Source organism: Somniosus microcephalus, chromosome 9, assembly GCF_052327205.1.
Source record: "Somniosus microcephalus isolate GS21.2 chromosome 9, FLI_Smic_1.0, whole genome shotgun sequence".
NCBI classification, from domain to species: Eukaryota; Metazoa; Chordata; class Chondrichthyes; order Squaliformes; family Somniosidae; genus Somniosus; species Somniosus microcephalus.
In genome coordinates this window covers 237,173,656-237,196,396 of record NC_140995.1, presented here as the reverse complement: position 1 = coordinate 237,196,396, position 22,741 = coordinate 237,173,656, and the positions used below count along the sequence as shown (strand labels likewise).

Genomic DNA, 22,741 nt, shown 5'->3' with positions numbered 1-22,741 from the left:
GAATATTAATTAACTCTGTCTCAATACACAACACTAGATCTAAAATAGCCTGTTCCCTAGCTGGTTCCTCAACATATTGTTCTAGAAAACTGCCTCGAATGTATTCCACGAACTCGTCCTCCAAACTATTTTTGCCAATTTGGTTTGCCCAGTCTATATGAAGATTACAGCCCCCCATGTTTATTGCATTACCCTTGTTCCACAAGCTCCCACATGCTGCAGATCCAACACACCTCCTGCACGGTCATCTCCATCGAACCTGGTTTTATATATTTAATTCATTAAAGTTTTAAGTAATTAATTTACTTAGATTAATTAGTTTAAAAAACTAAAATAAACCAACTAGTTAAAATTAATGTAATAAAGTATTAGTTATAGATTCCTAGTTTACACCACTCCCCTAGCTCAGAGAGCAAAACAATGTATTCCTCACCAACCAATCCCCAACCTGCTGCCATGTGACATCACCGGGTCCAGTCGTCCTTTAGCCCAGCCCAATGGACACGACTGGAAAATCGCCGCTTTTTGAAATGATACCAGTTCATTATCTCTGGTCCTTACCTTATTACTCTACATTTATTTATAGGCAATTACTTTTTAGTCTCAAGTTTTTTTTTTAAACACACTAACTTGTACTAAGCGCTAAAATACTGAACAAAATGTTAAATACTTGTACTTACTGCCTCAAGCTTACACAAACCACAAGTATTAAAAGTAAAAAGGAACACCCCCTTCCCCTCTGCACCAAATTCCCACTCTCCCCAAATTCTCAATTTCCCACTCCATTTACGCTGCACTCCTCACGTCGCGATCTGTGGTTTTGCTGTTTCAGCAGATACCTTCTACTTTTAGACACCTTTTCAGCCACACCTAAGTTACAACTTCAGAAGTAAATGCAATCAACTTGCACTTGAGTACAGGAACTTTGACATATAAAAGTTTATTTTCTATATTTTGAAATGTCATCAAAAATAAATGCACTGATTGAGCACCATGCTGATGTAAAGATGAGATAATGTGGCACATAGATTTTCACTGATTTGATACACTTGGTTTAAGCGTTTCTTATCCAGTTATAAAAAGAAATAACTCTGAGTTTGAATCTTTGGATGCTCAGTTGTTGAGTACATTCAAGACTGAGATCGATAGACTTTTGTGCACTAAGGGAATCGGGATATTGGGATAGGGCGGGAAAGTGGAGTTGACGTAAAAATTCAGCCATGATCTTACTGAATGGCGGCGCAGGCTCAATGGGCCGTATGGCCTACTCCTGCTCCTCTTTCTTATGTTCTAAAGGGCCACTGCTGCCTATGGACCATGACCAAGTACCCATTCATCATGCATCAACATGGACAGGTCGATTGTGAGGTGGTTCAAAGCAGAGCCCAATCCTGTCCTCTGGATAGCTTTCAGGAATAGGAACCCAAGCTGATTCCCCCTGGGGTGCAAAGGCCAACTACTGCGGACCAAACCAGAAATTAAACCAGGCTCCTGTTTTTTCAGTCAGTTCCACACTGGCCAATGCATTTCCCCCACAAATTCATTGACATACAAGTTAATTACTATTATTTTCCACATAAAATCAATCTTTTTCCCCTCCAAGATGGCGGTCAAACACATCCCTAGATCTTCACCTCTAACCAGAGGTCACGTGTTGTGAAACTTGGTCTTGATTTGTCCTTTCTGAGAAGGATCACCCCAACCGAGAGAAACTTACACAGCAGCAGTATTATATCCTCCCCATTGGCACAACAGGCTGCCCAAAGGCAAGCCACTTTTTAAAAGTTAAAACCTGGTCACCACACAAATGATGTAAAAAGACACAGCTATTATTAAAAGGATTATTAAAGTAATTAATGAAATCCTTTAATTGTTATGGGTGCTTGAAACCAGATATAATCGTCATGGCCATAGCTTGCTGTCTGTTCCTCAGCTGAAGTGAGGCCCATGGTATCACATGCCAGGCTAATAACCAGCTTCCTGGTGCGGTTTGGAACTCTGTAGTTCAGTTTGGGTCGGAACCACTGTATCCCACAGTCCCTGTGACCTTGGACAAGAAGCACAGTGTTCATCAGAGGAATAGATTTCAACTCATTGAAGAGGTCCTCGACAAAGAGTGTGTGGAAAAGTTTCCGGATGCAGGAGACTGTTTTCAAGCTCTCCTCAGTACTGCCGAAGGCAACCCGCTCCATGTTGATCTCATACATTTCCTTCGGATTGACTACACTGCCGCCCAACAGGATGTGAACGCAAGGAACCAGCGTCAGCATAAACATCGCCTCCAAGTTCTGGAAAACTTCATCTAGCTCCGACAGCACCCGCTGAGACTTTTTGCAGTTATTTTGTTCATTCCTTCTCGATCGTGATAACATGGAACTGTCAGCCTAGCAGGGTAAAAACAGAATGTGATAATCCTGTATACACGCCTGTAACACAGAGATGAACACAAGTTTTCACTTATAGTTCTAAACCACTTTAACCAGTTATAGCAACAGAAAAGAGGCAGTGACAACAAAACCCTTGTTTAGAAGCATTAACCATCTCCAGTCAGCACTAACTGCACGGTCACTGATATTTCCTCTGCCCACTGAAACTAGAAATGTGGTTGTATGACTGACCAATAAGAGGTACAATTCTATGGGGTAGTGCAACAGGCCACAACCTCTTGTCCAGAGCCTTGGCTGATGACTTCAACAGCGCTGCCAATCTGCAATTGGTGAACTGCTGACGATCGGGTAAAACAACTTGTATTTATATCTTAGCATCTTAACGTAGAAAAAACTCCCCAAAGCACTTTAGAGGTGCAAGGAAAAAACGGACGCTGGGCCAAAGGAGGATATTAGGAGGGCTGACCAAAAACTTAATAGAGCTGTGGATTAAGGACAGTCTTAAAGGAGGAGAGGGAGGTGGCGAGGCAGAGTGGTTTAGGGAGGGATTCCAGTGCTTGGGGCCTTCAGTGGTTGACAGCATGACTGCCAATTTGGGGGGGGGGGGGGGGGGGGCGGTGGGAGAATTGGACGTGGGTGGAGGATCTAAAGTTGAGGGGATGGACAAGATGCCAGAGTTAGGGAACAGTCATATAGGGATGTAAGAAGTTAAAGAGATAAGGAGGGGAAAAGCAATGGAGAAATTGAAGGACAGAAATTTTAAATCAGTGGCATTAAGGGACTGGGAGCCAATGTAGCAAGGACAGGAGTTATGGGCGAGCGGATAGGGCCCATTAGGGACAAAAGTGGCAATCTGTGTGTGGAGCCGGAAGATGTAGGAGGGGTTCTAAATGAATTTTTTGCATCTGTTTTCACTATGGAGAGGGACGATGTAGACATAGAAATAGGGCGGGGGGACTGTGATATGCTCGAACATATTAACATCGAGAGGGAGGAGGTATTGCCGGTTTTAGCAGGCCTAAAAATGGATAAATCCCCAGGCCCGGACGAAATGTATCCCAGGCTGCTGTGTGAGGCAAAGGAAGAGATTGCGGGGGCTCTAACACATATATTCAGAACCTCTCTGGCCACAGGGGATGTGCCAGAGGACTGGAGAACCGCTAATGTAGTACCATTATTCAAGAAGGGGAGTAGGGAAAAACCGGGGAACTACAGGCCAGTGAGCCTAACATCAGTGGTAGGAAAATTATTGGAAAAAATTCTGAGGGACAAAATTAGTCTCCACTTGGAGAGGCAAGGATTAATCAGGGATAGTCAACATGGCTTTGTCAAGGGAAGATCATGTCTGACTAATTTGATTGAATTTTTTGAGGGGGTGACTAGGTGTGTGGATGAGGGTAACGCAGTGGATGTGGTATACATGGATTTCAGTAAGGCCTTCGATAAAGTCCCGCACGGGAGACTGGTCAAGAAGGTAAGAGCCCATGGAATCCAGGGTGCCTTGGCACATTGGATACAAAACTGGCTTAGTGGCAGAAGGTGATGGTCGAAGGTTGTTTTTGTGACTGGAAGCCTGTGGCCAGTGGGGTACCACAGGGATCGGTGCTGGGTCCCCTGCTGTTTGCGGTCTACATTAATGACTTGGATATGAATGTAAAAGGTATGATCAGTAAGTTCGCAGATGATACAAAAATTGGTAGGGTGGTAAATAGCGAGGAGGGTAGTCTCAGTCTGCAGGACGATATAGATGGGTTGGTCAGATGGGCGGAACAGTGGCAAATGGAATTTAACCCGGAAAAGTGCGAGGTGATGCACTTTGGGGGGACTAACAAGGCAAGGGAATACACAATGAATGGAAAGACCCTAGGCAAGACGGAGGGCCAGAGGGATCTGGGTGTGCATGTACATAGATCCCTGAAGGCGGCGGAACAGGTGGATAAGGTGGTAAAAAAGGCATATGGGATACTTGCCTTCATTAGCCGAGGCATAGAATATAAGAGCAAGGAGGTTATGATGGAGCTGTACAAAACACTGGTTAGGCCACAGCTGGAATACTGTGTGCAGTTCTGGTCGCCACACTACAGGAAGGATGTGATAGCTTTGGAGAGGGTGCAGAGGAGATTCACCAGGATGTTACCAGGGCTGGAGCGCTTCAGCTATGAAGAGACTGGGCAGATTGGGGTTGTTTTCCTTGGAGCAGAGGAGGCTGAGGGGGGACATGATTGAGGTGTACAAAATTATGAGGGGCATAGATAGGATGGATACTAAGGAGCTTTTTCCCTTAGTAGAAGGGTCAATAACTAGGGGGCATAGATTTAAGGTAAAGGGCGGGAGGTTTAGAGGGGATTTGAGAAAGAACTTTATCACCCAGAGGGTGGTTGGAGTCTGGAACTCACTGCCTGAAAGAGTGGTAGAGGCAGGAACCCTCACAACATTTAAGAAGCATTTGGATGAGCACTTGAAATACCATAGCATACAAGGCTACGGACCAAATGCTGGAATATGGGATTAGATTAGACAGGGCTTGATGGCCGGCGCGGACACGATGGGCCGAAGGGCCTCTATCCGTGCTGTATAACTCTATGACTCTAAATTGAAGGACAGAAATTTTAAATCAGTGGCATTAAGGGACTGGGAGCCAATGTAGCAAGGACAGGAGTTATGGGCGAGCAGGACCAGTGTGGGATAGGGAACAGGCAGCAGAGTTCTGGATGAGCTCAAGTTTACAGAGGGTGTAGGATGGAAGGTTGTGTCTGACCAAGGTATGGATGAGTTACAGCAGATGGGCTGAGGCAGGGACAGAGGTGGATGATGTTAGAGGTGAAAAATCGGTGCTCTCTGTGCTGAAGGGGACACTGACATTTTGAACAATATGGTTCCACTATAGAGGTCTCAGGATGTGGATGATGCCGTCAAGGTCACATTTATTGCCCATCCCGAGTAGGTGGTGGGCAATGATTCCTGTAATTTTTTGGCGCATGCGTGTTTTCTGCATTGAAAAGCTGCTGCGCGGGATCCCTGGAATGTTGCGTGGCCGCACGGCTTACTGGGAACGTTGGTGGTGGGAGGTCTCATCATTGAACCTCTGTAGTCCTTATGGGGATGACGTTCCCACAATGGCGTTAGGTGAGGAATTCCACGATATTGACCAAGCTACATTGAAGAAATGGCAATGTATGTCAAAGTCAGGATGGTGTGTGACGGATGCACTTTCCTGTACTTCTCGGTGGTAGAGGTCACAGGAGGGAGGTACTGTCTAAATAACCTCGGTGAGTTGCTGCAATGCATACCATGGACCGCACATAATGCAGCCTTGGTGCACTGGTAATGGAGGGAGTGGATAGTGAGCCTAGTGGCAGGGAAACCAATCAAGTAAACTGCTCTGTTCTGGATGGTGTCGAGTTTCTTGAGTATAGTTGCACCTCTACCTGGTAAATGGTAGAGGCTTTCAGGGGTCAGGAGGAGAGCCACTTAACTCAGAATATCCAGCATCTACCCCACTTCTATGGTGGGTTCAGTTAAGCTTCTGGTCAACGGTGACCCCCAAGATGTTGATGGTGAGGGACTCGGTGATGGTGATGCTACTGAAGGTCAGGAAGAGACGGCTGAGTTCTCACTTGTTGGAGATGGTCATTACCAGGCACTTAAGTAGCACAAATGTCAAGCCAAGCTGGGTTGTTTTCTAGGTCCTGCTGAAGGATGACATTGGCTGTTTAATTATCAGAGGAGTTGTGAACAGTTCTAATCACTGTGGAATCACGGCTGGTCTGAGGATACTCCCCCAAGGGACTCCTGCAGTGATGTCCTCTGTCAACAATGACCAGGTATGTGTCCAACCACTGGAGGGTTTACACTTTGACCCCTGCTGATCTCAGTTTTGCTCGTGCCCCTTTGTGCATACTCGGTCAAATGCTCACTTGATGCTGAGGGCAGTTACTCTCACCTCTCCTGTGGAATTCAGCTCTTGTTAACATGTCTGGATCAAGGCTGTGATGTGGTCTGGAGCCAAGTGGCTCTAGTGGAACTTGAACTGGAAAAACACTCACAGATTCCGTCCTTCCAAGTTCAGGTTACATGGAGAAAACATTTTCAGCTACACAAAACCAGGTTAATGATGGGAGTGACTAGAGATGAACAAACCAGGTTAATGATGAGAGTGACTAGAGATGAACAAACCAGGTTAATGATGAGAGCGACTAGAGATGAACAAACCAGGTTAATGATGGGAGTGACTAGAGATGAACAAACCAGGTTAATGATGGGAGTGACTAGAGATGAACAAACCAGGTTAATGATGGGAGTGACTAGAGATGAACAAACCAGGTTAATGATGGGAGTGACTAGAGATGAACAAACCAGGTTAATGATGGGAGTGACTAGAGATGAACAAACCAGGTTAATGATGGGAGTGACTAGAGATGAACAAACCAGGTTAATGATGGGAGTGACTAGAGATGAACAACAACAACCAGGTTAATGATGGGAGTGACTAGAGATGAACAACAACAAACCAGGTTAATGATGGGAGTGACTAGAGATGAACAAACCAGGTTAATGATGGGAGTGACTAGAGATGAACAAACCAGGTTAATGATGGGAGTGACTAGAGATGAACAAACCAGGTTAATGATGGGAGTGACTAGAGATGAACAAACCAGGTTAATGATGGAATGACTAGAGATGAACAAACCAGGTTAATGATGGAATGACTAGAGATGAACAAACCAGGTTAATGATGGGAGTGACTAGAGATGAACAAACCAGGTTAATGATGGGAGTGACTAGAGATGAACAAACCAGGTTAATGATGGGAGTGACTAGAGATGAACAAACCAGGTTAATGATGGAATGACTAGAGATGAACAAACCAGGTTAATGATGGAATGACTAGAGATGAACAAACCAGGTTAATGATGGGAGTGACTAGAGATGAACAAACCAGGTTAATGATGGGAGTGACTAGAGATGAACAAACCAGGTTAATGATGGGAGTGACTAGAGATGAACAAACCAGGTTAATGATGGGAGTGACTAGAGATGAACAAACCAGGTTAATGATGGAATGACTAGAGATGAACAAACCAGGTTAATGATGGAATGACTAGAGATGAACAAACCAGGTTAATGATGGGAGTGACTAGAGATGAACAAACCAGGTTAATGATGGGAGTGACTAGAGATGAACAAACCAGGTTAATAATGGGAGTGACCAGAGATGAACAAACCAGGTTAATGATGGGAGTGACTAGAGATGAACAACAACAAACCAGGTTAATGATGGGAGTGACTAGAGATGAACAACAACAAACCAGGTTAATGATGGGAGTGACTAGAGATGAACAACAACAAACCAGGTTAATGATGGGAGTGACTAGAGATGAACAAACCAGGTTAATGATGGAATGACTAGAGATGAACAAACCAGGTTAATGATGGGAGTGACTAGAGATGAACAAACCAGGTTAATGATGGAATGACTAGAGATGAACAAACCAGGTTAATGATGGAATGACTAGAGATGAACAAACCAGGTTAATGATGGAATGACTAGAGATGAACAAACCAGGTTAATGATGGAATGACTAGAGATGAACAAACCAGGTTAATGATGGGAGTGACTAGAGATGAACAACTTGAATTTCTATAGCGCCTTTAATGCAGTAAAACGTCCCCAGGAGCGATTATCAAACCAAATTTCACACCGAGCCACATAAGGAGATATTCGGGCAGATGACCAAAGCTTGGTCAAAGAGGTAGGTTTTAAGGAGGGTCTTAAAGGAGGAAAGAGAGGTGGCGAGGCAGAGAGGTTTAGGGAAGGAATTCCAGAGCTTAGGGCCTATAGGGGCAGCTGAAGATCCGGCTGCCAACGATGGATTGATAGAAATCGGGAATGTGCAAGAGGCCAGAGTTGTAGGAGTGCAGAAATCTTGGGAGGGCTGGAGGAGGTTACAGAGATAGAGAGGGACGAGGCCACGAAGGGATTCGAAAACAAGGATGAGAATTTTAAAATTGAGGCGTTGATTACATTAAATTAAAACATACCTGGTTTCTAAAGTGACCGTGTTCTTGTGATTTCCCTCTTCCCCACCACCAATTTATGATCTGGGCTACTCCAAAGGTTGGTGGAAGAAAAAAGTCCATCTCCATTCTTCAAACTAAAACCGCTAAATAAATACTGGAAAGTCTCCATGGTAACCAGACAGACAACAAAAGCCTGTATGTATGGAATTTCTCCAGCAGACGTTCCAAGCACCGAACTCCTAAGGGTGCAATTGATCCCAATTACAGCCACTGACTGAGCTAGAGTCTGACTGTGCTCATTTCTTCCAAAGACAGATGGCAAAGGCAACAGATGGCCTCAAAGAACAGCAGCCAGTTTACACAGACTCCAATCTCACAATTCCAGGTATGAAGAGTGCCCAAAGGACCCTAAACCTGCTCCAAGTCTAGTGAGTTCACTTGAAACCATGACTAGATTTCATGCTTAAAAATAAAAATGCTGTATCTATATACTGTACTGCATTCTAAAGGAATCCTGCCCCAGTACAGTCTGCATTCCATCAAATTCTCTTTCTCAAACTAGGACTCTAAAATACAATAATCTACCATCTTATTTTGGACAAGCAAAATTCCTTGTAAAGAGTTACATTTTAAATGAAGAGCCCATAGTGCAGGACGAGACCAAGGCCAAACCAGAAAATATTTTATCTCGATAAAATCTTCTGCATACTTCCACAGAACTCAAACACATAACATGCAACATCACCTCCAAGACCGTTTGTAAAGGAGCTGACATTGTGATGGAGAACAGATGGCAGAGAGGAAAGATATTTCAGACACAAGCACTCTACAATGCATACTTCAATTTGCACCCCCTTTAGATTTACATTTTATCACTTTACATTAGTGTAAAAGTTAACTTGTATGCAGTACAAAAATTGTGATTTTATCAAACTGAAATTTAAGCTTAGATTTTTTTTAAACTTAAAGAAACTGCAAGTCAGGTGGCAGTTAACAGCTGTCTAGTGACCTGACTGTTCAGTAGATTCAGTGCAGCTGGGAATTACTGGCCAGTTGAACGTGGTTGGCGTCTGAAAGGTATTTATTAGAGGGAATACTTGCAAGAGCACAGTAACATGAGCTGGTAAAAGAGTGAACTGGACATTAAAATGGGAAATTTGGTGAGAGTGGAAATTAAGTGCAGAGAGGGAAGGAAGTAAATTAACCGAGGGACTAAAGCAAGAGAAAAAAAAGAGGGAAAGGGGAATTCAAGAAATTTAATTGAGGGGGTTATCTTCATCTTCTTTTTCTTAAGGTCATTATTTTAACTCAAAAATGCTGTCAAGTTGCACAAGAATGGAATACTTTGTGTGCTGCAGGTGTTGTTTGTTTCCAGGCTTAGATTCTGGAGGGATTTAAGAGAACATAAGAATTAGGAGCAGGAGTCGGCCCCTCGAGCCCGCTCCGCCACACGGCCCCTCGAGCCCGCTCCGCCACACGGCCCCTCGAGCCCGCTCCGCCATTCAATGAGCCCGTGGCTGATCTTCCACCTCATCTCCACTTTCCCATCCGATCCCCATATCCCTCGATTCCCTTAATATCCAAAAATCTATCCATCTCTGTCTGGAATATACCCAATGACTGAGCCTCCACAGCCCTCTGGGGTAGAGAATTCCAAAGATTCACTACCCTCTGAGTGAAGACATTTCTCCTCATCTCAGTCCTGAATGGCCGACCCCTTATTCTCAGACTGTGACCCCTGGTTCTAGACTCCCCAGCCAGGGGAAACATCCTCCCTGTATCTACCCTGTCAAGCCCTGTAAGAATTTTATGTTTCAATGAGATCACCTCTCATTCTCCTAAACTCCAGAGAATATAGACCTAGTCTACTCAATCTCTCCTCATAGGACAATCCCTCTCATCCCAGGAATCGGTCCGGTGAACCTTCGTTGCGCCCCCTCTAAGGCAAGTATATCCTTCCTTAGGTACGGGGACCAAAACTGTGCACAGTGCTCCAGGTGTGGTCTCAATTGTAGCAAGACTTCCTTACTCTTGTACCCCAACCCCCTTACAATAAAGGCCAACATACTTTTTGCCTTCCTAATTGCTTGCTGTACCTACATGTTAACTTTCTGTAGTCCCCCGTTTTCTCTTTCCCTCCTTTCTTGAATAGCAGTTTTACATTTGCGACCTTCTGGGACCGTTCCTGAATCTAGGGAATTTTGGAAGATCACAACCAATGCATCCACTATCTCTGCAGCCACCTCTTTTAGAACCCTAGGATGTAGGCCGTCAGGTCCAGGGGATTTGTCAGCTTTTAGTCCCATTAATTTCTCCCATACTTTTCTTGACTAATATTAATTACTTTAAGTTCCTTACTCTTATTAGACCCATAGAACCCCACTATTTCTGGAATGTTTTGTCTTCTACTGTGAAGACAGATACATTTTTGTTTTATTTTATTCATTCAGGGGATGTGGGCATCGCTGGCAAGGCCAGCATTTATTGCCCATCCCTAGTGGCCCTTGAGAAGGTGGTGGTGAGCCACCTTCGTGAACCGCTGCAGTCTATGTGGTGAAGGTACTCCCACAGTGCTGTTAGGGAGGGAGTTCCTAGATTTTGACCCAGCGACTATGAAGGATCGGCGATATTTTTCCAAGTCAGGATGGTGTGTGACTTGGAGGGAAACTTGGAGGTGGTGGTGTTCCCATGCACCTGCTGCACTTGTCCTTCTAGGTGGTAGAGGTCGCGGGTTTGGGAGGTGCTGCCGAAGAAGCCTTGGCGAGTTGCTGCAGTGCATCTTGTAGATGGTACACACTGTAGCCACGATACACCGGTGGTGGAGGGAGTGAATGTTTAAGGTGGTGGATGGGGTGCCAATCAAGCGGGCTGCTTTGTCCTGGATGGTGTCGAGCTTCTCGAGTGTTGTTGGAGCTGCACTCACCCAGGCAAGTGGAGAGTATTCCATCACACTCCTGACTTGTGCCTTGCAGATGGTGGAAAGGCTTTGGGGAGTCAGGTGAGACACTCTCCACAGAATACCTCTGACCTGCTCTTGTAGTCACAGTATTTATGTGGCTGGTCCAGTTAAGTTTCTGGTCAATGATGACCCACAGGATGTTGATGGTGGGGGAAATCGGCAATGGTAATGCCGGTGAACGTCAAGTGGCGGTGGTTAGACTCTCTCTTGTTGGAGATAGTCATTGCCTGGCACTTGTGTGGCGCAAATGTTACTTGCCACTTATCAGCTCAAGTCTGAATGTCGTCCAGGTCTTGCTGCATGTGGGCATGGACTGCTTCATTAACTGAGGAGTTGCAAATGGAACTGAACACTGTGCAATCATCAGCAAACATCCCCACTTCTGACCTTATGATGGAGGGTAGGTCATTGATGATAGCTGAAGATGGTTGGGCCTTTCACGTCTCTACCATTTCCTTAATCCCCATTATAATTTCTTCTGTCTCAGCCTCTAAGGGACCCACGTTTACTTTTGCTACTCTCTTCCTTTTTACATACTTGTAGAAGCTCTTTAAATGTTTTTATATTTCTTGCTAGTTTACTCTCATATTCTATTTTCTCCCTCTTCATCAATTTTTTGGTCATCCTTTCCTAGTTTCTAAAACTGCTCTTCTTGGCAACAATATAAGCCTTTTCTTTTAATCTAATACTATCCTAACTTTAGTTAGCCATGGATGGATCGCGTTTCACACAGAGTTTTTATTTCTCAATGTAAGGTATATTCGTTGAGAATTATGACATTTTTCTTTAAATGTTTGTCATTGCTTATCTACCATCATACCTTTTAATCTAATTTCTCAATCTACCTTAGGCAACTCGCCCCTCATACCTATGTAATTGGCTTAATTTAAGTTTAATACTCGGTTTATGACTTAAGTACGTCACTCTCGTACTCAATGTGCAATTCTTATTATGATCACTGTTCCCCAGAGGATCCCTTACGATGAGATTACTAATGAACCCTGTCTCATTACACAAGACAACATCTAAAATAGCCTCTTCCCTGGTTGCTTCCACTATATAGTTTTAGGAAACTGTCTCTAATGCATTCCATGAAACCGTCCTCCAAATTCATCTACAGCAACTGCAAGCTGGTCAGCCTTAGTGATCGACTGGCCACACATCAAAATATTAGAGAGGAAGAAGATTCAGGCCTCAGCTGTCTACAATCTAGATCAAAGACTTAGATGAGGGGACTGAGTGTAATGTATCCAAGTTTGCTGACAATACAAAGCTAGGTAGGAAAGTAAGTTGTGAGGAGGCTGCAAAGGGATATAGACAGGTTAAGCGAGTTGGCAAACATGGCAGATGGAATATGTGAAGAAATGTGAAGTTTTCCACTTTGGTTGGAAAAATAGAAAAGCAGAATAGTTTTTAAATGGTGAGAAATGTTGCTATTCAGAGATACCTGGGAGTCCTTGTACACAAATCACTGAAAGTTAACATGCAGGTAAAACAAGCAATTAGGAAAGCAAATGGTATGATAGCCTTTATTACAAAAAGATTGGCGTAAAAGAGATAAAAGTGGTCTTACTGCAATTATATCGGGCCTTGGTGAGACCACACCTGGAGTACTGTGAACAGTTTTGGTCTCCTTATCTAAGGAAGGATATATTTGCCTTAGGGGAAGTGCAATGAAGGTTCACTAGTCTGATTCCTGGGATGGGGTGATTGTCCTATGAGGAGTGATTGAGGAGACTAGGCCTATATTCCCTAAAATTTATAAGAATGAGAAGTGATCTCATTAAAATATATAAAATTCTTACAGGGCGTGACAGGGTAGATGAGGGAGGATGTTTCCCCTGGCTGGGGAGTCTAGAACCAGGGGTCACAGTCTCAGAATAAGGGGTCAGCCATTCAGGACTGAGCTGAGGAGAAATTTCTTCACTGAGAGGGTGGTGAATCTTTGGAATTCTCTGCCCCAGAGGGCTGTGGAGGCTCAGTCGTTGGGTACATTCAAGGCCAACATCGATAAATTTTTGGATATTAAGGGAATCGAGAAATATGATCTTATTGAATGGCGGAGCAGGCTCAAAGGGCCGAATGGCCTACTCCGGCTCCTCGTTCTTATTTCATAGATGCGGTATTAGAGAAGCCCACGGTGGGGGTTGGAATAGGAAAGGAGACCCTGGAACGTAGAGCAGAAGGGTAGGTTTCGGTTAGAAAGGGGGCCAGAAGTTGCGGTCAGGTAGTTGGGCAGAAGCTGTCATCCCTGGTGCTATCCAATAGTTTCTCTCCTCTGCCAAGAGATGATGTGGAGACTCAAGAGTTGGCTATGACAGGCGAGAACGTGCCATGAGGCAATCCAGTAGCCTGTCAGGGAAGGAGATAGCGTAGCAGACAAGTTGTGGTATATGGGGATTTGATAATTTGGTTTACAGATAGAATCTGTACAAACCAGACCCAGAAAAACAAAAGGTATGTTACCTCCCATGTGCACAGATCGAGGATCTGATGTCCCGGGTTCAGAGTGCTGAAGGGAGCAGGTGAGGAACCAATTCTTGTGGTCTATGTGGGAACCAATAACATAATAAGTAGATATAGACCAGAGGTCCTGGTGCTAAATTTAGGGCATTAGGAAGGAAGCTTAAAGGAAGGACCTCAATTGTAGTGTTTTCTGAAATATTACCCATGCCACATGCTCATGAAGAGACAGTAATTAGGAAGACCAACTCATGGCTAAGGCTTTGGTGTAAGAAATCTGGGTTTCAGTTCCTCAAATAATTGGACATCTTTTGGAATAGGGGGAGCCTATACAGACTGGATGGGCTTCACCGAAACAAGAGGGGTAGTGGTGTTGGCAGGCAGAATAGATAGAATGGTGGGAGTGTTTAAACAAGACACGATAGGTGTAAGAGAGCAACCTTAAGGTTTATCAGTGAAAATACAAATCAAACTTTAATAAGTCTAATTCCAATGGTGAGAGATAAGCAAAATAAAAATATTAATAAAGTAAATCGGAAAGGTAAAAAGCTTTGGAGTTGTTCAAACAGCTTATTTGTCATACTTCTTGATTTGGAAGATCTTACAGGGGGTTGAGAGATTGGACATCATTAATATCAGAGACATGCTGGAATGATTCCAATCAATGGGATATATATCTGGAAGGATAGAAATTGTTTAGAAGAGACTGTATCAGGAGTAAAGGAAGTGGTGTAGCAGTATATATAAACTCCAAAATTGATGCACAAGTGAGAAAGGATATAAAAAAGGAAAGCCCAACACAGAATCAGTCTGGGTTGAATGAATAGATGTTAAGAGGTAAGCTATCACTGGGGGTATGCTGTAGACCTCCAGGCCACAGTGAAAGTCTTGATCTGGAACTGTGAGATGAGATAAGGAAGGCGACTAGTAAGGGACCAACAATACAGGAAACTTTGTGCTATCCGGCACCGACGGGACCGAGCTGTTGCCGTCCCATCAAAACTGCCGGACAAACCAGCGCTAATGTTGAAACATACGGAGATTTTGAGCTCCGTATCTGGCAACAAACCCTGTTGCTTCAGCTTCTAAACAGTCGGCCGTACCTTGCAAGCGTCTCTGTAGCTTAGCAACAGCTTCAGCGAGACCTTGACTGGTGAAAAAAAAGCAACGAAAAGAAAAAAAAACGAATGAAACGGCTCCTGATTTTTGCCGGTGGCTCGAGCATTCCGGACAGTTAACCTCCGGATAAACCAAAGTTTCCTGTAGTAGGGGGAGATTTGATCTTACCAAAAATTGACTGGGACAATAATGTCTCTACTGGTAAGACAGGGAAATGATTTCGAGAGTTAATGGAAGACTATTTTATGACTCTGTTTGTAAATGAGCCAACAAGGAGAATAATCCTGAATCTCATTGAGTAATAGGGGCGATCAAATCTCCAACACAAAGGTGGGTGAGGCTTTAAAGTACCAGCGATCAGAATGTGAGCACATTTGGCATTACAAGAATTGGAGAGGTTACCAAAACAAAACCACCAAATTTTAAGAGGGCCAACTTTAAGTGCTTGAGAAGTCTGTCAGTGGGCCTGGAAGGTTTGCATGGCTAGTGGAGGAACTATTGAGTTACATAGAATTACACAGAATTTACAGCATAGAAACAGGCCATTCGATTGATGCCAGTATTAATGCTCCACATGTGCCTCCTAGGAACAGCAGTAGGCCATTCAGCCCCTCGAGCCTGCTCTGCCATTCAGTGAGATCATGGCTGATCTGTGACCTAACTCCATATACCTACCTTTGCCTCTTAATACCTTTGGTTAACAAAAACTAGCAATCTCGGATTTTAAGTTAACAACTGATCTAGCATCAATTGATGTCCGCGGAAGGAAGTTCCAAACTTCTACTACCCTTTGTGTGCAGAAGTGTTTCCTAATTTCACTCCTAAAAGGCCTAGCTCTAATTTATAGACTATGTCCCCTAGTCTTAGCAGAAATTTCCTCCAATTAAATATTGGGAAGACTGAAGCCATTGTTTTCGGTCCCCACCACAACCTCCGTTCCCTAGCCACTGACTCCATCCATCTCCGTAACATCTCTCTGAGGCTGAACCACACTGTTCGCAACCTTGGGGTCATATTTGACCCTGAAATGAGCTTCCGACCACATATCCGCGGCATAGCAAAGACCACCTACTTCCACCTCCGTAACATATCCCGTCTCTGCTCCTGCCTCAGCTCATCCGCTGCTGAAACTCTCATCCATGCCTTTGTTACCTCTAAACTTGACTATTCCAACACACTCCTGGCTGGCCTCCCACATTCTACCCTATGTAAACTTGAGGTCATCCAAAACTCGGCTGCCTGTGTCCTAACTCGCACCAAGTCCCGTTCACCCCTCATCCCTGTGCTCGCTGACCTACATTGGCTCCCGGTTAAGCAGCGCCTCGATTTCAAAATTCTCATCCTTGTTTTCAAATCCCTCCATGGCCTCACCCCTCCCTATCTCTGTAATCTCCTTCAGCCCCACTACCCCCTGAGATATCTGCGCTCCTCTAATTCTGACCTCTTGAGCATCCCTGATTATAATTGCTCAACCATTGGTGGCCATGCCTTCTGTTGCCTCGGCCCTAAGCTCTGGAATTCCCCCGATAAACCTGTCCGCCTCGCGACCTCTCTTTCCTCCTTTAAGTCGCTCCTTAAAACCTATCTCTTTGACCAAGCTTTTGGTCATAAGAGTCATAACGGCACAGAAGGAGGCCATTCGGCCCATCGAGTCCGTGCCGGCTCTCTGTAGAGCAATCCAGTCATTCCCATTCCCCTGCTCTATCCCCGTAGCCCTGCAAGTTTATTTCCCTCAAGTGCCTATCCAGTCTCCCCTTGAAAACATTGAGTATCTCCGCTTCCACCACTTCCGTCAGCAGCGAATTCCAGGTCCTCACCACTCGCTGCGTATAAGTTTTTCCTCACGTTCCCCCTGTATCTCTTGCCCAAAGCCTTAAATCTGTGTCCCCTAGTCCTTGTACCATCAACTAGTGCGAACAGCCTTTCCCTGTCCAGCCTATCCAAACCCATCATAATCTTGTACACCTCTATCAAATCAACCCTCAACCTCCTTTGCTCTAATGAAAACAAATCCAGCTTCTCCAACCTGTCCTTGTAGCGAAGATCCCCCATCCCCAGAACCATTCTGGTACATCTCCTCTGCACCCTCTCAAGTGCCTTCACATCCTTCCTAAAGTGTGGTGACCAGAACTGGACGCAATACTCCAGTTGTGGCCTAACCAGCACTTTATAAAGGTTCAGTATAACTTCTCTACTTTAGTACTCAATACCTCTATTTATGAAGCCCAAGATCCCGTATGCTTTGCTAACCACTCTCTCAATATGTCCCGGCACCTTCAGGGACCTATGCACATTAACTCCCAGGTCCCTCTGTCCCTGCACACTCTTCAAAACTGTGCCATTAAGTGTATATTAGCAGGATATCCACTGGCAGGATAGGCACACCAATGTCAGTGTTCTTGCTCAGGCCAACATCCCCAGCATCGAAGCTTTGACCACGCTCGATCAGCTCTGATGGACGGGTCGCATGCCCGATATGAGACTCCCAAAACAAGCGCTCTACTCGGAGCTCCGACACGGCAAGAGAGCCCCAGGTGGGCAGAGGAAATGCTTCAAGGACACCCTCAAAGCCTCCTTGAAAAAGTGCAACATCCCCTCCGACACCTGGGAACCCTGGCCCAAGACCGCTCAAAGTGGAGGAAGGCGGTGAACATCTCGAGTCTCTTTGCCGGGAGCAAGCGGAAGCCAAGCGCAAACAGCGGAAGGAGCGCACGTCAACCCAAGCACCCCACCCACCCACTCAACCACCGTCTGCCCCACCTGCGACAGAGGCTATCGGTCCCGCATTGGACTCATCAGTCACCCGAGAACTCATTTTTAGTGTGGAAGCAAGTCATCCTCGGTTCCGAGGGACTGCCTAAGAAGAGAAGAATTGCCTCTCTGTTCCTTCTGCCAAAATGCATCACCTCACACTTCTCTGTATTAAATTTCATCTGCCACTTGTCTGCTCATTCTGCTGGCCTTTCTATGTCCTGTTGTAGTCGATTGGTATCATCCTCGCTGTTTGCCACACCCCCAAGTTTGATGTCATCGGCAAATTTAGAAATTCTACTCTGTATTCCAATATCCAGGTCATTTATATATATCAAAAAAGCAGTGGCCCTAGCACTGACCCTTGGGGAACACCACTGTCTACCATCCTCCAGTCTGAAAAACAGCCATTTACCACAACTCGCTGTTTTCTGTCCTTAAGCCAATTCCTTCTTCAAGCTGCCACTGACCCACCTATTCCATGAGCCTCAATTTTGTTAACCAGCCTTCTATGTGGTACTTTGTCAAATGCCTTCCTAAAATCTATGTAGACAACATCCATTGCATTCCCTTCATCAATCCTCTCTGTTACTTCATCAAATAATTCAATTAGATTAGTCAAACACAATCTGCCTTTTACAAATCCATGTTGGCTCTCCTTAATTAGTTTAAACCTCTCCAAGTGCCTGTTAATTTTTTCCTTGATTATTGTTTCTAAAACGTTACCCACCACTGATGTTAAACTGACCGGCCTGTAGTTACTAGGATTGTCCTTACACCCTTTCTTGGTGTTGCACGGAGCAGTCCCGTGCAATAAAGTTTTAAGTAGGTTCACGGACTCCCAGGTCGCCTGCCTTTTCTGCGGCCTGGAGGAGTCCGTGTTTCACGTGTACACAGAGTGAGAGAGGTTGCAGCCCCTCTTTCACTACTTGAAGGGGCTGCTCCTCGATTTTTGGCTGCACTTCAGTCCCACGCTCTTGATCTACGGTCACCCGGTGCGGAGGGGAGCGGGCAGGTTGGAGGACCTCCTCGTGGGACTGCTCCTGGGCCTGGCCAAAAAAGCCATTAATTGGTCCAGGCAGCGGGCGGTCATTCAGCCCGATTGCCTGCCTCTCTTCCGTGGCCACGTTCGTGCCCGGGTGGCCCTGGAGATGGAGCACGCGGTGTCCGCCGGCACGCTTGAGTACTTCCGCGACCGGTGGGCGCCCCGGGGACTGGAGTGCATCATCACCCCGACCAACACAATTTTAATTTAAGTTGTTAAGGTTCATTTAAAGTTTTGTTAATTTACAGTTAATTTGTTTATGCACCTACCAAAAGAGTACACCCTTTCTTGGTGTTGCACGGAGCAGTCCCGTGCAATAAAGTTTAAAGTAGGTTCACGGACTCCCAGGTCGCCTGCCTTTTCTGCGGCCTGGAGGAGTCCGTGTTCCACGTTTATATAAAACTAGCTGGGGGAGCCCGGCGTTGGCAGGGCTGTTTTGGGCCGGGCGGTTTAAATCGAGTCCCAGGCTTTCGGCCCTGTCTCTGTGAATCTGCTGCCGGGCAACATTTCTACCTTTTAATACCTTCAAAGATGAAAGTGAAAGTAGTTATAAAACGTTTTTGGTAAATCTTATGTTATTTTTAAAAGAGATACTAACTTTTTCGAAGCTGGATTAGCAGATTTTGAGCTGGAAGTAGTTGAAGCAATGGCTGCCCGATGCCAGAGTTCAAAATGATTAGTCCCGCCCACAGACGCAGCGATTGGCCAACCATCAGGCGACTGAACTGTAGGATTGGTGAATCATGACGGCACAGGATTGGTCGAACCTTGACGTCAGTCAATCAATGCTAATTAGCAGATAGAGTGTTTAATTTTGAAGGTTTTTTGCATAACGCGCGAACAATTTTTGTCCGACCGAAAAGTAAATACGCTTACGACCGTCCTGGAAGGGTAAGCTTTCTTTGGAGGTAACGCGCGCGTAGGTACGCTCTATAACTTTTGAGCGTATAGCCGGACAGACAAAACGCAAGGAACCACTTTATATAGATAGATAGAAGAGAGAAGATAGAAGAAGAAAAGATAGATAGAAGAAGAAAATGAGAGGTTGCAGCCCCTCTTCCACTATTTGAAGGGGCTGCTCCTCGATTTCTGGCTGCACTTCAGTCCCACGCTCCTGATCTTTGGTCATCCAGTGTGGGGGGAGCGGGCAGATTGGGAGACCTCCTTGTTGGACTGCTCCTGGGCCTGGTGGCCATCAACTGGTCCAGGCAGCGGGCTATCGAGGGGGTCGTTCGGCCCGACTGCCTGCCTCTCTTCTGTGGCCACATTTGCGCCTGGGTGGCCCTGGAGATGGAGCACGCGGTGTCCGCCGGCACACTCGAAGCCTTCTGCGACTGATGGACACCGCAGGGACTGGAGTGCATCAACACCCCCGGAAACTAAATTTTAATTTAATTTGTAAAGTTTAATTTAGTGTTTTATTAGTTACAGTATTTTTGTTTATGGGTGGCTCAAAAAGAGTACACCTTTCTTGAACATCTGCCCTAATTTATCCTTATTGTGGCTCGATGTCAGATTTTGTTTATTACACCCCTGTGAAGCGCCATGGGACGTTTTACTACGTTAAAGGCGCTGTATAAATACAAGTTGTTGCTCTTGTTTTATAATATGGAGCCAAGAACTGTTCACAGTACTCCAAGTGTGGTCTAACCTAAAGCAGGGCGAACGTTTCAGGTCAGTAACCCGTCAGATAACCTTGCACACACAGCCAGTGTCGGAATACTCACCGGAGGACGCTCTCTCCTGCTGAAGAAGGCTAGTTGTTCGTAGGGTAGCGGCAGCTGCTGCCTCTGGTACAGAAGGTGTTTCAGGAGCTCACACACCAACCGGCAGCAGCTCTTCGGAGTCACCTGGCCGGGGAAAAGCACCGGTAGCTGTGTCTCTGGGTCAGCCCCGAGCCTGGAGCCACTCACCGGCACCAAACCCTTCCCCTGACACACCAGCGGCTGGGCCTCGGCCTCTGCCCGGCGCCTGGAAACAATCCTCGGCTCCCCGGTCCGGCTCTTCCCCTCCGGCTGTAACTCACTCTGACCGCACGCTGCTCCCGGCCCTTCTCCGGGCAGCGGCTTCGCCCCAAATTCAACACTGCTGGATTCCGGGGATTCCCCCGGATCACTGACCCCGGGCCCTGGCTCCAGCCCCTGTCCCGGATCACTGACCCCGGGCCCTGGCTCCAGCCCCTGTCCCGGATCACCGACCCCGGGCTCCAGCCCCTGTCCCGGATCACCGACCCCGGGCCCTGGCTCCAGCCCCTGTCCCGGATCACCGACCCCGGGCTCCAGCCCCTGTCCCGGATCACCGACCCCGGGCTCGAGCCCCTGTCCCGGATCACCGACCCCGGGCTCCAGCCCCTGTCCCGGATCACCGACCCCGGGCTCCAGCCCCTGTCCCGGATCACCGACCCCGGGCTCCAGCCCCTGTCCCGGATCACCGACCCCGGGCTCCAGCCCCTCTCCCGGATCACCGACCCCGGGCTCCAGCCCCTCTCCCGGATCACCGACCCCGGGCTCCAGCCCCTGTCCCGGATCACCGACCCCGGGCTCCAGCCCCTCTCCCGGATCACCGACCCCGGGCTCCAGCCCCTGTCCCGGATCACCGACCCCGGGCTCCAGCCCCTGTCCCGGATCACCGACCCCGGGCTCCAGCCCCTGTCCCGGATCACCGACCCCGGGCTCCAGCCCCTGTTCCGGATCACTGACCCCGGGCTCGAGCCCCTGTCCCGGATCACCGACCCCGGGCTCCAGCCCCTGTCCCGGATCACTGACCCCGGGCCCTGGCTCCAGCCCCTGTCCCGGATCACTGACCCCGGGCCCTGGCTCCAGCCCCTGTCCCGGATCACCGACCCCGGGCTCCAGCCCCTGTCCCGGATCACCGACCCCGGGCTCCAGCCCCTCTCCCGGATCACCGACCCCGGGCTCCAGCCCCTGTCCCGGATCACCGACCCCGGGCTCCAGCCCCTGTCCCGGATCACCGACCCCGGGCTCCAGCCCCTGTCCCGGATCACCGACCCCGGGCTCCAGCCCCTGTCCCGGATCACCGACCCCGGGCTCCAGCCCCTCTCCCGGATCACCGACCCCGGGCTCCAGCCCCTCTCCCGGATCACCGACCCCGGGCTCCAGCCACTCTCCCGGATCACCGACCCCGGGCCCCAGCCCCTCTCCCGGATCACCGACCCCGGGCTCCAGCCCCTGTCCCGGATCACCGACCCCGGGCTCCAGCCCCTCTCCCGGATCACCGACCCCGAGCCCCAGCCCCTCTCCCGGATCACCGACCCCGGGCTCCAGCCCCTCTCCCGGATCACCGACCCCGAGCCCCAGCCCCTCTCCCGGATCACCGACCCCGGGCTCCAGCCCCTCTCCCGGATCACCGACCCCGGGCTCCAGCCCCTCTCCCGGATCACCGACCCCGGGCTCCAGCCCCTCTCCCGGATCACCGACCCCGGGCTCCAGCCCCTCTCCCGGATCACCGACCCCGGGCTCCAGCCCCTCTCCCGGATCACCGACCCCGGGCTCCAGCCCCTCTCCCGGATCACCGACCCCGGGCTCCAGCCCCTCTCCCGGATCACCGACCCCGGGCCCCAGCCCCTCTCCCGGATCACCGACCCCGGGCTCCAGCCCCTCTCCCGGATCACCGACCCCGAGCTCCAGCCCCTGTCCCGGATCACGGGCCCCGGGTTGCGGCTCTGTCGCCATTTCGAACCTCCCGCTGCGTTACTCGGGGCTGCGCGCGCAGACCGCGGCCGTTCCTGTTCAAATCTCCCGCCGGCACAATGCACCCGCGGCCATCTTTGATGCTGGCACAAAGTTAAACAGTAATTATTGATATAATAAACAATGCGTTTTATTTTTTCAGTCAAACATATTTATTTAAATATGGTAGTACTTGTTACAACACATCAATTACATAATAAATCCATTGCATTCTTTAGCCGCAATAAAACAAAGACTTAAAAACAGCTTTCGGATTAACGGTACAAATGCTGTGGTAAATTTTACC

General features: G+C 47.6%; 1 protein-coding gene across 1 annotated transcript; it reads right to left on the bottom strand.

Moving 5' to 3' along the window:
• Positions 1-1,839: 1,839 nt before the first annotated feature.
• mad2l1bp (MAD2L1 binding protein) lies at positions 1,840-22,437 on the bottom strand. The gene is made up of 2 exons (XM_085998246.1): positions 20,473-22,437; positions 1,840-2,384 (listed from the first exon to the last, which is right to left on the bottom strand). Exons 1-2 carry the CDS (start codon positions 22,435-22,437, stop codon positions 1,854-1,856), a joined length of 2,496 nt encoding a protein of 831 aa, XP_085854372.1. The 3' UTR covers positions 1,840-1,853.
• Between the last annotated feature and the right edge of the window lie 304 nt (positions 22,438-22,741).

Excerpts from the sequence above, each read along its gene's own strand:
- mad2l1bp (XM_085998246.1), bottom strand. The coding sequence starts at position 22,437 with ATGGCGACAGAGCCGCAACCCGGGGCCCGTGATCCGGGACAGGGGCTG. Across the intron at positions 2,385-20,472 it reads GCAGGAGAGAGCGTCCTCCG|GCTGACAGTTCCATGTTATC; the intron begins GTGAGTATTCCG and ends TTACCCTGCTAG.